General features: G+C 37.5%; 3 protein-coding genes and 1 long non-coding RNA gene across 9 annotated transcripts; 2 read left to right on the plus strand and 2 right to left on the minus strand.

The window, feature by feature from the left end:
• Positions 1–13: 13 nt before the first annotated feature.
• LOC104708914 (kinesin-like protein KIN-10B) lies at positions 14–3,409 on the minus strand. 2 transcript variants are annotated; one of them, XM_010425570.3, is made up of 12 exons: positions 3,094–3,409; positions 2,825–2,993; positions 2,119–2,494; positions 1,825–2,030; positions 1,427–1,731; positions 1,286–1,349; positions 1,082–1,181; positions 783–1,000; positions 657–703; positions 547–568; positions 376–438; positions 14–284 (listed from the first exon to the last, which is right to left on the minus strand). In XM_010425570.3, the coding sequence occupies exons 1-12, from the start codon at positions 3,300–3,302 to the stop codon at positions 171–173; spliced, it is 1,893 nt and encodes a 630-aa protein (XP_010423872.2). In that variant the 5' UTR covers positions 3,303–3,409; the 3' UTR covers positions 14–170. The 2 variants fall into 2 exon arrangements, with proteins under 2 accessions (XP_010423872.2, XP_087319150.1); XM_087463024.1 differs by having other exon boundaries at positions 1,082–1,169; positions 3,094–3,385.
• Positions 3,410–3,463: 54 nt separating this feature from the next.
• LOC104708916 (uncharacterized) lies at positions 3,464–5,011 on the minus strand. The gene is made up of 3 exons (XR_754888.3): positions 4,476–5,011; positions 4,233–4,294; positions 3,464–4,123 (listed from the first exon to the last, which is right to left on the minus strand). It is a non-coding gene; the product is annotated as an uncharacterized LOC104708916 (long non-coding RNA).
• Positions 5,012–6,558: 1,547 nt separating this feature from the next.
• On the plus strand, positions 6,559–8,740 carry LOC104708917 (uncharacterized). 2 transcript variants are annotated; one of them, XM_087463245.1, is made up of 2 exons: positions 6,559–7,702; positions 7,793–8,740. In XM_087463245.1, the coding sequence occupies exons 1-2, from the start codon at positions 6,644–6,646 to the stop codon at positions 8,546–8,548; spliced, it is 1,815 nt and encodes a 604-aa protein (XP_087319371.1). In that variant the 5' UTR covers positions 6,559–6,643; the 3' UTR covers positions 8,549–8,740. The 2 variants fall into 2 exon arrangements, with proteins under 2 accessions (XP_087319371.1, XP_019084620.1); XM_019229075.2 differs by having other exon boundaries at positions 6,606–8,740.
• A 762-nt stretch (positions 8,741–9,502) lies between these two features.
• Positions 9,503–13,033, plus strand: LOC104708918 (transcription factor MYB3R-5). Of its 4 annotated transcripts, XM_010425574.3 has the most exons (9): positions 9,503–9,731; positions 10,110–10,261; positions 10,340–10,391; positions 10,628–10,685; positions 10,966–11,060; positions 11,150–11,253; positions 11,333–11,461; positions 11,582–12,580; positions 12,717–13,033. In XM_010425574.3, exons 1-9 carry the CDS (start codon positions 9,690–9,692, stop codon positions 12,727–12,729), a joined length of 1,644 nt encoding a protein of 547 aa, XP_010423876.1. In that variant the 5' UTR covers positions 9,503–9,689; the 3' UTR covers positions 12,730–13,033. The 4 variants fall into 4 exon arrangements, with proteins under 4 accessions (XP_010423876.1, XP_087319158.1, XP_087319156.1 ...); XM_087463032.1 differs by having other exon boundaries at positions 11,582–12,723; XM_087463030.1 differs by having other exon boundaries at positions 9,512–9,731; positions 10,110–10,391.
• The last annotated feature ends 37 nt before the right edge of the window (positions 13,034–13,070 follow it).

The following is a 13,070-nucleotide window of genomic DNA, read 5'->3' on the forward strand; positions in this document are numbered from 1 at the left end:
TGACAAGTTTCAGTTAGAAACTTTTAAAGTTTGCTTCTTTCTTCTTGCCCAGTACACGTTTAAGATCAAATCCCATGTCTGTGGTTACAAGCTTACTACACAACAAGATCAAACAATAATGAAATCACTTCACACATAATACACAAGTTCTTGCTACTGGAGACAAACAACTAAGGTGTTGTTGAAGCAGAAGAAACTGGCTTCTCAAGAATTCCTTCAGTGGCTCTTTTAAACAAGTTATGTACCTGTCTTGAGGTGAAACCGATCTTCTCTAAATCACTAAGCTGTTGAACATTCAGATAGTTTGTTAGTAGATGAAGACAAGTTAATCTTTTGGAGAAGATATAAGTAAGGGGAGAAGAATGATCGTATTACCGATTTTAAAGGGCTTGATCCTCTGAGTTCAGTAATGTAGTCAGCCATCTTATCTCCAATTCCCTGAGAACAAATTAGAAACAGAGCTATGTGTAAGTGAAACCAATATTGACAATGGAAGCAGACATTTTTTGAATTTATGTTGCTGTTAGCACGGTTCACAAAATTTACCTTTAACTCCATTAGCTCTTCTCTGTGTGTTCAAAAAAGAATAAATGAATGAAGAAGTTAGTGTGATCCTAAGGGTTATGGAAGCAGATGAAACTGGAGGCTATAATTACCTGTTGGCTGTGTTCAAGAAGTGAATGTACTCATTTATGAGAGAGGTCTGTGAAGCGAAAAACATTGCAGAAAGATCAGATTTCAATTTCTTGTCAACCTAGACCATGTTTTGAAAATGATGATACCTTTAAATTAGTGCTCCACGCATTGAACTTCTGGCAGGTGCCTTCCATCTGCCTATTCTCAGGGTTTGCAGAAAGAAAAGGTGTTTTTGGGGTCATTGACTTCAGAATAGGAGAGCTTCCATCTGCTGATTTTGGTTTTGCATTGGTGTCTATCGGAGACAGAGCTTCCCGAAGAGGACTCAGTTCAGTATATTTCTTCTCGAGTCCCAATTGGTTATCTGGAACAAGCGCAAACCAAGGTAAGGAGAAAAGGAAATGTCCAATTTTTTTGAATCAATAAATAGCTCAAGAAAGCCAACCTCTCAAGCTTGCTTCTGATACCGATAGATTCTCTTCGCCAGATGTGTCTCTCTCATCTTCTTTGGTTGGAGAAGCTAACTGCAGATTCTGTATAGGTTCCTGGATGTTCAAAGAACTCAATCACTTATAACTTATAAATTATATTAGACATGGAGCAACGAGCTATATCAATGTTTAAAGACAGTGAATGCAGAAGAGCATACCCATAGATGTGAAGCAGCTAGAGTTTCCCCACCAAATAAGTTCCTTGCGGTCACAAATGCATCCCTGTGCATGCATAAAGTATGAGGGAAGTGGTTTTAAGATGTAGAAAACTTAAAAAACTAGACCACTAAAAGAAATACCTCTGTCCTGTGGCGGCAAGCTTAGCACTTTCTGCAATGGCTGATCTATGACAGACGGATTTCTTGACCGAACTTTGAAAAATTGAAGTTTGATTTGTACTTAGCAAGGGAGAACGTATCGCCATCATTCTATGTGTACTTTTCGTCTTGCCTTTTGATTCAAGCCAGGCTTGCAGTTTTGATTCCATATCTATCTTTACCTTGGGGGTCTCTACCTTGAGATTCAAAGAAACATTGTTTGAGATGTGCCTTGACCTTGCAGCCAAGCTAACAGTGCGAAGAGATTCTTGGTATTCTCCAGGATTCTAAAACATCAAAAACAAACAAATAGATTCATCACGTTAGCCACTAAGGATATCTTTAATCAAAGACTACACAAAAATTCTCCCTTTCCCTACCAGACATGCCACCATAAGAGCTCTACTTGTTCCTCCAAGTGAATCCTGCAGTATTCTAGTCAATTTGCTTTCCCTGTAAGGCACTCTTGGCAGGTTATTATTCAGTGCATAAACCACATTGGACAATGCAAATAATGACTGATTAATCTTGGCACTCTCTTGTAAACGGATTCCTTCATTGCCTGTCCTTCTATTGTCTTCGTTACCTGCATAAGCCATAGAGTTTTTTGTTAACACTGCAGAGAAGGACTTCTGATGTGTTCAAATACTTCAAAAGAATGGTAAAAGCATAACCTGCCAGATCAATGAGATTGATTTTTCCAGTAACAAACCCTTGTGAGGTTACTGAGATCACAAGCACTCCATGGCTTCTACTAGAGACATCATTTAAACCAGTGTGTGCAACTTTCCTTCGCTGAACACCAGACGAGTATGCCTCTTGAAACTCAGACATGGAATTAACTTGGACACTAGAAAGTCCCTTAAGATGAACTTGGCCATCTTTATCATCCCAAATAGCAATCTCGTTGGCTTTAACTTCTAGGAGATCCCAACATCTGTCCATGTAAACTTCATAATATGAAATCTCAGCTTTACTCCCTGTCTTCTCGCACATAGACAGAACGGTGGACATGGTCAATGGCATAAGACCTGGTAGCTCATCGAATCCCTGATTATAAAATGCAAAAAGAGCTCATGAAGAAGCAATTTACAGAAAACCTCAAAAGTAAGAAAGAGCTATCAATGTCTGTAACAGCCATTTCAGAGCTTAATATTACAAAGAAAAAGATTTGTATAAAATAAATCAGAAGCTAAGTAACCCAACATACCCCTAATCCAGATATTAAATCACTAAAAATCTCTCATTTCACCCAACCCTATCCTCTTCATACAGATAAAACAACACTGGTCACAAGTTCTTCAATTTCAACAAAAATTTAAACACAGAAATCCAAATTGGATAGTAACCCAAAATCCAAAAATTGTAGCTTAAACAGACCTGCATAGTAAAGGTCTTTCCGCTTCCGGTGGCTCCATAAGCAAGCACAGTAGCGTTGAAACCGTGAAAGATCCCTGCAATCAAAGGGCTTACTTCTCTATCGAAGATCTGCTTCACGTTATCATCATCTCCCCCGTAAAACGCATCCAACTGATAGGATTCGTTTCGGCTGCTCCAAAATTAACACCAAATCCATATTCAAAATTTCTAAAAGTAACAGTAAGTAAGAACCCAAAATTAAAAAAAAAAAGGAGAAAAAAGAGGATTACCAGGTATCTGGATCTTTGAGGTGAACTGTCACATGGCTAGAGTCGTCGGCATCGCCGTCGGTTACGGAAACGCAGGATCGTACTCCGTCACCACTCTCGTCGGATATTTCCCGGGGAAGAAAGGGACGAACCCTGAGAACGACCCTCACCTTCGAATTCGAAGACGAAACCAAAACTTTTGCTTTCGCTGGGTTTTTTTTCGAATCCATCTCTCTTTGTATGTTTTGAGAAAAAGAGAGAGAAAGGGAGATGAGAGATGAGATTTCAAAATTTGAGTGATCCCGTTGGTATGGTTTTTTAATAATTCGCTATGTTTATTTTTTTCAAAAAAGGCCTTTATTATTTATTGTTTATTCTACTTTCTCGGAATTTGGGCCTAATTTTGGGCCCATGTCACACTCAATTCATCGAGATCACTTTACTTACCCAAAATCGTCTTTTGTAGCCATGAGTTCAAATTCACTGGTGAATTTCGACCATTTATCCTTGAGTGAAAATTATACATGTGGGATTCTGGTCACATATAGCTTTATCCCGTTAGTTGTTTCGTTATCATTCCCTCCCATACAAGAGCGAGCGATCATCATGAACAACCCGCGTAATGTATACGCTTCATTCCCACAGCTTACGGCTCCCTTTACTCCCTCTCTTTTCGGTAACAAGTTCCCACTTAAACACACCCTTCTCTTCCTCTCCAACTTTGCATTCCTTCCAACAACTTTCTTTGGGATCTGACATTGTGAGACCTCAAACCACTACCCGACCGAAAACGTTATGAATCTAACAACTAAAACCTGCACTTAACCAAACTATGAGTGATACTGATGCAGTAATAACATTTGCTTCAGGACATACAGTGCAATCAAAACACTAGGCTATGATCAAGACAGACACTGTCATCAATTTTATGCTTGAGATAGATGCATTCTCACGTTTTCGAACAGTCACAACTCGGAAGAACCCTATATTTGAAGAACAAAAACTACAGCGTCTCTGTGCCATGTGCTATCAAGTCCCTTTTGTAAACAATCTTGCACAAACAGAGCCGAAGAGAGAACATCAACAGATTTAACAATAAGTGGTAAAAAAAGAGTGAAAATTCAACATTATAAGACTGTGACATTACAGGTCAAACTAACCTCAATCAAGATCTGTCAAATGATAAAAACCTTGAACCACTCCGCATGTTATTCAGATATACCTGCACATCGAAACATAACAAAGTAAAAAAATAAAGGGAGACGAATTTGAAATATTTGCTAATTGAGGGGGAACCAAGTTGTAATCATGAAAACCATTAAAAAGAACCAAAATTTAAAAAAATACCCAAATGATCAATCTAACGAACATAGTAACAAGAGAGAATTCAATCGAAGCCTCACCGGAATAACAAAAGCCAAAGTTTTGCCAGACCCAGTTCTCGCAGCACCGAGAATATCTCTTCCATGAGGTATGGCAGCTCTCTGTACATCAGTCATATCGACGTACTTCGCATCTTTCAACCCTCTTTTCCGATATCGGCAACTGAGCAAACTTCCTTACGCCTGCGCAACGCGACAAAACGGTACCGTTTTTGCCGTCTTCGAACTTTCCAATCTTGGCGTCTTTAGGAAGAGATATTCTCGGTGCTGTTTAAGTTAAGTGGATTTGATCCTGAATCAGGTTTCTGGGATTCGATCCACTGGTTCAGAAGATTGATCTCCTCGACTTCATTGAGACGCATCTCCTTCTTCATTCCCCTGCCCCCTGGTCTTCTTAGGTCTTCCCATCTTTAACACAAAACTAGAGCTCCAGAGAAGTAAAAGCTAACGATTTGAGAACGCTAGAATTTGCGGGAGGTAAGAAAAAATTAGGGTTTTAAGATTTGACAGAGAATCACATGAAGAAGACGACGTTGTTGCAGCCAATTCAAGGGTTTAACGATAACGATGTGTTTTTTTTTTCAATTTAAAAAAACAAAAGTAAGCCCATTAAGGAGTAGTTTAGGCCCAATAACTAGGCGTTTTCTTTACATGTTTTTTCTTGTTTTTAAATCACTTTTTTTTTTTAATTATATTATTCAAAATTAAACAAGTTTGAGAGCTAAGTATGGTGTTAGTCTCAAAACTAACCAGCTATGACATTTTCCGCAACAGATTACAATGATGCGTCTTTGCCTTTTATTTTTTTTTTTTTTTTTTGTAAGGCTAAAGTGATGTATTTGATATGATATTATGATGTAAGCTATCCCTTAATTATATATGCTTTGATTTTTTGTTTTTTTGTAACCGGACCGTAACCAGACCGTAACCGTATAAAATGGTTAAAAACCGTAAATATATAGTTAAATTATATTAACCATAACCGTTAATTAACCGTAACCGTATCAAAATTGTTGATTAACCGCATAGTTAAACCGTAATTTATTAATCGTAACAGTTTTAAATACATAATAAAATATATTAATAATTATTTATTTAATATAAATCATATGATATATAGAAATATGAGTATCCTAAAAAATATTAAGTATAAATAAATAATATCAGTTATATTATATCATCAAATAATATCAACCGTATCATATTATCAAATAACTGTAATTGTATATAACCGTAACCGCTTCAACCAAAACCGTATTTAACCGTCACCGTTTAATAAACGATTATGGTTAATGTTAAACAAAATTTCTAACCGTAATCAGTAGTTAAAAAATTGTAATCGTGATAACCATAACCGTGGTTTTGTCTAGATTGTGGTCAAATTTAACTAACCGATTTTACTTATGAAAAAAAGAAATTACTAAACCGTTAAAAGATAAAGGAAAATCACAAACGGCTATGCTTATGGGAAAAAAAATATGGAAAATTTTATCTGCGTTAATTTTAAGCTGCTTGAGGAAAAAGAGAAATTCACACTACGTAATTAATTGGGGCTTAAACTAACCGAACTCTACAATGTTGCTAACTATAATCCGGTTTATCTTCCCTTTTTTACTCAATTTTATAATCCGTTTTTCATTGGGTTTTTAATTTATGAGAAGCCCATTTTAGAAGTTATGCGAGATAAAAGCTAATATAGTCAAGTGGTAAAATATTATTTGCAACTCTTTCTTTTTTTGTTAGACAATTGTAAACATAGTAAACGACTTGTCTGACATCTGGACATGCAGAGATAGTCAGAGACTGACTAACAGCATTTTTAATTGATCAAGAACAAATTAAAAGTATATTATGACTGATTAAAAAATCAATTGTAAACATACAGTATATAAATAAAGACTGTACAGAGATATTTAACAATAGATATATATATATATATAATAAAGATTAAGATCATATACAAAAGACCTGAATAAAAAAAAGTTGTATATTAATATACAAGTTAGCTGTATTTTGCTGTATTAATATAACAATATTTTGTTCTGTTTTTAAAAGGGAACAATTATTATGTTTAAATAGATCGTGTGAGAGAGTTAAAGAACTCAGAGAGGCTATGACACTTTTTTAGTTAGAAAGATTTTACTAATCAAATCCAGTAAAGGTCATAATTCACATTGTTTCTGTGATTGATGGAAGCCATGAATTCAGTAGGTGGCTTTATTGAGGAAGAAATTGATGGGAAAACGTTTTTCTCATACAATTCCTTAACGGCCACCATCTCCGGTGAAGACATACCTCTTTTCCTCTGTCCCCTCTTACGTGTCAAAACTCACAGTTTGAAGAATCCGAAGGTTAATTCTGATGACGATGGCTTTCTCCGGTTTGATATCCCCCGTGACTTCCCTAGCGCTGATCAGCAAGTCCAATATATCCTTGGTTCTCATAAACACGGTCTTATATGTAAGCTCCCTGTTGTCCCTCTCTTTTGGTCCAACAATAAAGAACCTAACGGTGACGACTTCTGTTGTACTGCTTGCAAAATCTCAAATCTTGGCACAAGCTACTATTTCTGTCTCACATGTGAGAACCAATTCCACAAAGAATGCGTCGAGTCTCCTCTTGAAATCAAACACCCTTCTTATCCTTTTCAATCTCTCCAGTTTTACAGTTCTCCCTTTGCCCTTGTGAATTGTATCTGTTGTGATATAAGTTTCCAAGACATGATTTATCATTCTCCTACTTACAAACTGAGTATGCATCCCGTTTGTGCCATGAAACCAGTCCCTTTCGTTATAGACCACACAAAAAGACATCCCCACCCTCTCACTTTTTTCCCCAGGCAAGCTTTCTTACCTTGCAATGTTTGCGGCCTGATCAAAGAACCTATTCTCACCTATGTCTGTGTTCGATGTGACTTTGTAGTCCATCAAGATTGTGTCTATTTCCCGCATGTCATAAAGATATGTCGCCACCACCACCGTATCTCTTTCACCTCTTCTCTTCCATCCGGAAAATGGAATTGCGGAGTCTGTCGTCGAGAGGTTGTCAATCATTACGGTGCGTACTCTTGCAATAAGTGTGGTGATTATTTTGTTCATACAAGATGTGCACTGCGAAAAGACGTGTGGGATGGAGAAGATCTCGAGGAAGTACCTGAAGAACCTGAGGTATATGTTGAGCCATACGAGACAATAGCTGATGGAATGATTCTCCATTTTTCTCATGATCATCATCATCTAAGACTCGAGGTCAGTACTAGAGTTTACGATGAAAGCAAGTTTTGTCAAGCTTGCATCCTTCCAATATACGAGGGTACTTACTATTCATGTATTGATCAGTGTGAATTCATCCTACACGAAGCATGCGCAAATGCCCCTAGAAAGAAACAACATGCTTTGCATCCTCACCCACTTACGCTTGAGGTCGTCAGCAAGGGATATGACTATTACAGAGGAGAGAACTACTTCGACTGTCGCGCTTGTAGGCGTGACAGTTGTGGTTTTGTCTATGATAATCAGGGTTTCACACTTGATTTGCGTTGTGCCTCGGTCTCGGAACCATTTGAATATCAAGGCCACGAGCATCCCTTATTCCTAGCCTTGAAGCCAGATGAAGAAAAAGCGTCGATATGTCAAATCTGCCAAGAAGATGGTGACGGAAATAATTATATCAGAAAACTAAATTGCATCGAATGCAAATATATAATATGTTTCAGGTGTGCGACCTTACCATACAAGGCAAAGTATAAGCATGACAAACATTTCCTAACATTTCGGGAAGGGAAAAAGGGAAGTAACCAAATAGACTGGTGTGAGGTATGTGAAAGAAAAGTAGTATACTCAAGAAAAGGTGGGTTCTATGCGTGCGGTGACTGCTGCACCACTCTCCATGTTGATTGCTTGCTTGGGGGAGACCCATATATGCTGAAACCTGGTCATATTGTAATGACTTATAGGTCGGACATTCATATTCTTCCCAACAATACCATGACTAGACCATTCTGCCATCGTCATAAAGAAGACCGTTGTCCACACAAAGTAGTTTTCAAATGGCATGACATGACATTTTGTTCTTACAGTTGTTCGATGAAATAAATGTCATCACCACCAGTTGATTTGCCATCTTCATTGTCTCTTATCCGCTATACTCACTCCCCATTTGCTTGTCTATGTTTTGTAAATCTTTTTCTTCTATTAGAACGCAATGTAATACTTTTGGTTTCCTTTTGTTCGATCTCACCTTTTGTCTGTTCATCAGTTTCTATATGGATTATGTTTTCACTGTGATTTTGGTATCATCTAATTTATCATTATCCTATGCTTTGAAATTTTGAATGGTGCGTGTGGTTATGTTTCTAAGGAGTCGGTGAGTATGTTCTTGTTACACTACTGATATCATTGTCTGATATAAAACCCCAAGGTCTCAGGTGCTCAACAAAACAGAGTTTTATCAATATATAATTATAAACCAAGTAATACCCTAACCATCCATTATCTTTCTAATGACATTTCTTAATCCTCTATTCTGTATGACCCAAACAAACACCATATACATCAACGGCTCTCGCTTTAAAATCCTCCAGGAAGAGTGGTATCGTAATGATCCGACGGTTCAAAATAATCGAGAGTGTACGATGGTTAACGCAATTAGCCTAATAGTGCCGTTTGAGGTTAAAACTTTTGTTTCCAACGTTAACCCTTCTTCTTCTACTTTTAACGTCCGTTAAATCTCTCTTGTTACCAATTTACAGTTATCGTTTGGTTTTAAGATAAACCGGCTGTTCTCGTTTTTTATTTTGGAAAAAATAGTCACATTAATTTGTGCCACAACTCAACCGAGAATAAAGAATTCACTGTCATAATATTTTCTTCGAATATAAAAATATTTATCTTAATAAATGACTAGTCGAAATAAAAACAAAAACATTGACTAGTCACATTTGAGTCGGTTTGGAATGAACCGGCCGGTTCAGTTTAACGGCGATGAACAGTACGTACTAACGTCGGCGGAAGAAGTATTCGTTACAATTTAACCTTTTTTTTTTTTTTGCGTTTTTTGTTTGCATTAGTCTCTCTCTCTCTCTCATTCTCTCCTCTCGTCTCTCTTCTCTCTCTCTCTCGTTCAACGGGCAAAGTTTTTTTCGAATAAAGTTTTGGTTTTTTTTTTTTCTTCTAACGTTACCCTTTTCCCCTTCTTCTTCTTCTTCCTCACGAATTCGCCCATCTCTCTATCTCGATGAGCTCCAGTTCGATTCCTGCGGCTTGTTCACCGATAAAGGTCAGTTTCCCCCCCCCCCCCCCCCCCTTGAATCTGATTAGGGCTTGACATTTTCTTGTGATCAGATTGTAATCTTCTACTACTGTGGTGTGAGTTCATGGCTATTTCTGAATGGGTTCTTATTTGTTTAGAATTGCTATAAACCCTAATTATCTTAAAAGCTGGAAAAGAATCGACTTGTTTTTTTTCTTACTGATTTCACCGATTTGTTAGATCTGGGCTTCTGTTTTGCGGCCGTTGGGGTTTCTAGGGTTTTGTGGTTTCCGATTGATTGGTTGATAAAGATCCTTTCTTCTTCGTTTCGTGTTCAATCCCATGTTTTTTTTTTCTTTTAACGACAATTCTGAGAATTTGGTGATTTTAATGGGTGATCTTTAGGAGGAAGTAAGTGAAATGCAAATTGATATTCAGTGTATGGAGAATAAGCAACCATTAGCTGCTCCTTGCTCTTCTGCATCCGAAGGCAGTGGCTGTTTCTTCCTCAAGTCACCTGAAATCGCAACTCCTGCCACAGCATCTCCAACTCCTCGGTACTTTTATTATCTCTTCCGTTTTCAACTTCCTTCTCTGAATTCCGACGCACTCAAATCATATCTCGAATCTTGCAGGAGGACTAGTGGCCCTATGAGACGAGCAAAAGGTGGTTGGACTCCAGAGGAGGTTAGTGGTTCCTTTTTGTTTCTAGTTTCCTGGTTGTCGGTTTCATAGTTTAATTGATGTGTAGAGCGACCTCATTCTATAATCTATCTTATGGTGAATATGGATTACTTGAATTGAATATTATGAACTTCAGTAGTGTCTCATTCATGTCATGTGTATATGGATTACTGTTTACTTGAATGAAATGATGAGACTAGCCTTATTGTGGCATGTAATTGGTTTCTATCACTATTCAGGATGAGACACTTAGGCAAGCAGTTGACAAGTATAAGGGGAAGAGGTGGAAGAAAATTGGTAAATTTCTTTTCTTGAATCTATTTCCTGTTAAAGTAGTTGCAACGGTGTTGCAACACATTCAATCTGATTATTGATCTTCTAATGATGAACCTATTTGGATAATATAAATAAGTTTTGTATTCGGCAACTGAACTCGTACCTTTAATCTGCTGAGAATCTCACAAAATTCTCTCATTCAGAAAACGTAATCTCTGCTGTGCACTTTGCAAGAAATTAAAGTAGCTGGTTTCGGTCATTCTTCTGGTTGTTTGATTTTTTTTTGTATTTTATTTTACAGCGGAGTTTTTCCCAGATAGAACAGAAGTCCAATGCTTGCACCGGTGGCAGAAAGTTCTTAATCCAGAACTTGTCAAAGGACCTTGGACTAAAGAGGTTCTCTTTTCTTTTTCATGTTCTGAAACTTTTTTTTATCTTCTTTTGATTGCTAGCTCTAAAATTTTTCTTTCTATTGTCATTTGTAGGAGGATGATAAAATTGTTGAACTTGTGAATAAATATGGACCTGCCAAATGGTCTGTAATCGCGAAGTCTTTACCAGGTCGTATCGGGAAACAATGTCGAGAAAGGTAATAAAGATTAGAATATTCACCATCTGAAGAAAAGAGTCCTTTGCATTCGGAAGCCTCAATATGTTTATGATTACAGGTGGCACAACCATTTAAACCCTGATATTAAAAAGGATGCTTGGACCGTAGAAGAAGAATCAGCTCTCATGAATGCTCATCGAGTGTACGGAAACAAATGGGCGGAAATTGCTAAGGTTTTACCAGGAAGGTATACAGTACTTTCTTGTTGAACATAGTTAAAAAATGTTCTTATAAGAAATAAAGTCAATTGACATTTTTGAACATCTCATACAGTTATTGCTACTGATTTTTACCAACTTTTATGCAGGACTGATAACGCCATAAAGAACCATTGGAATAGTTCTTTGAAGAAAAAGTTGGAGTTCTATTTAGCAACTGGTAACTTGCCACCGCCAGCAACCAAGTTCTGCCTTCTGAATGATAATGCTGATGGAGACAGAGATTCCAAGCAGTCTAGTGCAACTAAACCTTTCAAGGATTCTGATTCTGCTACCCAAACTTCTTCAGGAAATACAGATTCAGATGAAGTTGGAAGAGATCATTTTGACGCTTCTTCAGCTCTGCTTGAAGAGTTAGCTGCTACACGAAGAATCAGTTTCAATGAGTATGCTTGCTCTCCTGTTGAGTACAAGCCTCAGTTGCCTAATCTGGAACCAATTCCAGAGGAAGTCAGAATCAACTCAAAAGCTTATTATGAGAGATCAATCCAGAGGAAAGAAGAAAATGTGTTTGGAACTCCAAAGCATGGGAATTTGTACTATAAGTCTCCACTCGACTATTACTTTCCATCAGAAGCGGATCGACAACGTATGTACAGATATGAGTGTGGTTGCAGTCCTGTTGCTGAATCACCAGTCGGCTTAATGACTCCACCGTGTAATAAAGACAGTGGTTTAGCTGCAACAAGAAGTCCTGAATCTTTCTTGAGAGAAGCTGCTAGGACTTTTCCAAACACACCTTCTATCTTTAGGAAAAGGCGAAAAGTTGTTTTGGCTGCGAAAACAAATGATGATGTTGTTAGTGTTGGAGTTAAGGAAGCTCATCAAAAAGAAGAAAGTAAAGATAGCTCAGATATTTCTCCAGCTGGGAGAGAAATCTTGATGCTTGAGACAACTGATGATTGCAGGGATGATGAAAAACTGGAGTCAAATGGGAATGTTTTCAATGTATCTCCACCATATCGGTTAAGAGCTAAAAGAACGGCTGTAATAAAATCAAGACAGCTTGAGTTTACATCTGCAAAAGAGAAGCAGCCGGATGATGAAACCGAAACATCTGAGTTAGCATCTGAGGAAAACAAGCCTGTGTAGGACCCTTCTTCTCTTTTTGCGAAAATCTTCTTCATCGTGTGCATACATCAGTTTACAAACCTGTGATGTGAGTGAATCTCCAACGTCACTAATCTGAGTTACAAGTCTGAAATTCTATCGTTCTTGATACAGAGAGATCATGTGAAGAAACCAGTAAGGTTCCAAGAAGAATTGAATCTAAGGCTGGGAAGAATATAATTGAAGCTTTGCTGGGAAGCCTCAAGCTGTTTGGGTCATCTAGACACCGGAACTAAAATGAATAGGTAGGTGGTACACTCGAAGTAGTTTAATTTTATTGTTCACTCATATATGGTTGGAAACGATCTTCTGTTTTACATTTAAATGATAATTGTGCAGAAACTAGTTTTAATGAGATTAGAACTGGTAATATTCTTTTGTACTTTTTAAGGGTTTTTGAGTATATATGATTGTTTTACATGGTTAAAAAAGACGCTGACATTTCGTCATCTTCAGACATCGAAGAGC

The sequence above is a fragment of the Camelina sativa genome, chromosome 8, assembly GCF_030686135.1.
Source record: "Camelina sativa cultivar CO46 ecotype springtype chromosome 8, ASM3068613v1".
In the NCBI taxonomy this organism is placed as follows: Eukaryota; Viridiplantae; Streptophyta; class Magnoliopsida; order Brassicales; family Brassicaceae; genus Camelina; species Camelina sativa.

Excerpts from the sequence above, each read along its gene's own strand:
- LOC104708914 (XM_010425570.3), bottom strand. The coding sequence starts at position 3,302 with ATGGATTCGAAAAAAAACCCAGCGAAAGCAAAAGTTTTGGTTTCGTCT. Across the intron at positions 1,182-1,285 it reads TAGCTGCTTCACATCTATGG|GAACCTATACAGAATCTGCA; the intron begins GTATGCTCTTCT and ends TTGAACATCCAG. Across the intron at positions 285-375 it reads GATCAAGCCCTTTAAAATCG|CTTAGTGATTTAGAGAAGAT; the intron begins GTAATACGATCA and ends AATGTTCAACAG.
- LOC104708917 (XM_019229075.2), top strand. The coding sequence starts at position 6,644 with ATGGAAGCCATGAATTCAGTAGGTGGCTTTATTGAGGAAGAAATTGAT.
- LOC104708918 (XM_087463030.1), top strand. The coding sequence starts at position 9,690 with ATGAGCTCCAGTTCGATTCCTGCGGCTTGTTCACCGATAAAG. Across the intron at positions 10,686-10,965 it reads GAAGAGGTGGAAGAAAATTG|CGGAGTTTTTCCCAGATAGA; the intron begins GTAAATTTCTTT and ends TTTATTTTACAG. Across the intron at positions 11,254-11,332 it reads GGGAAACAATGTCGAGAAAG|GTGGCACAACCATTTAAACC; the intron begins GTAATAAAGATT and ends TTATGATTACAG.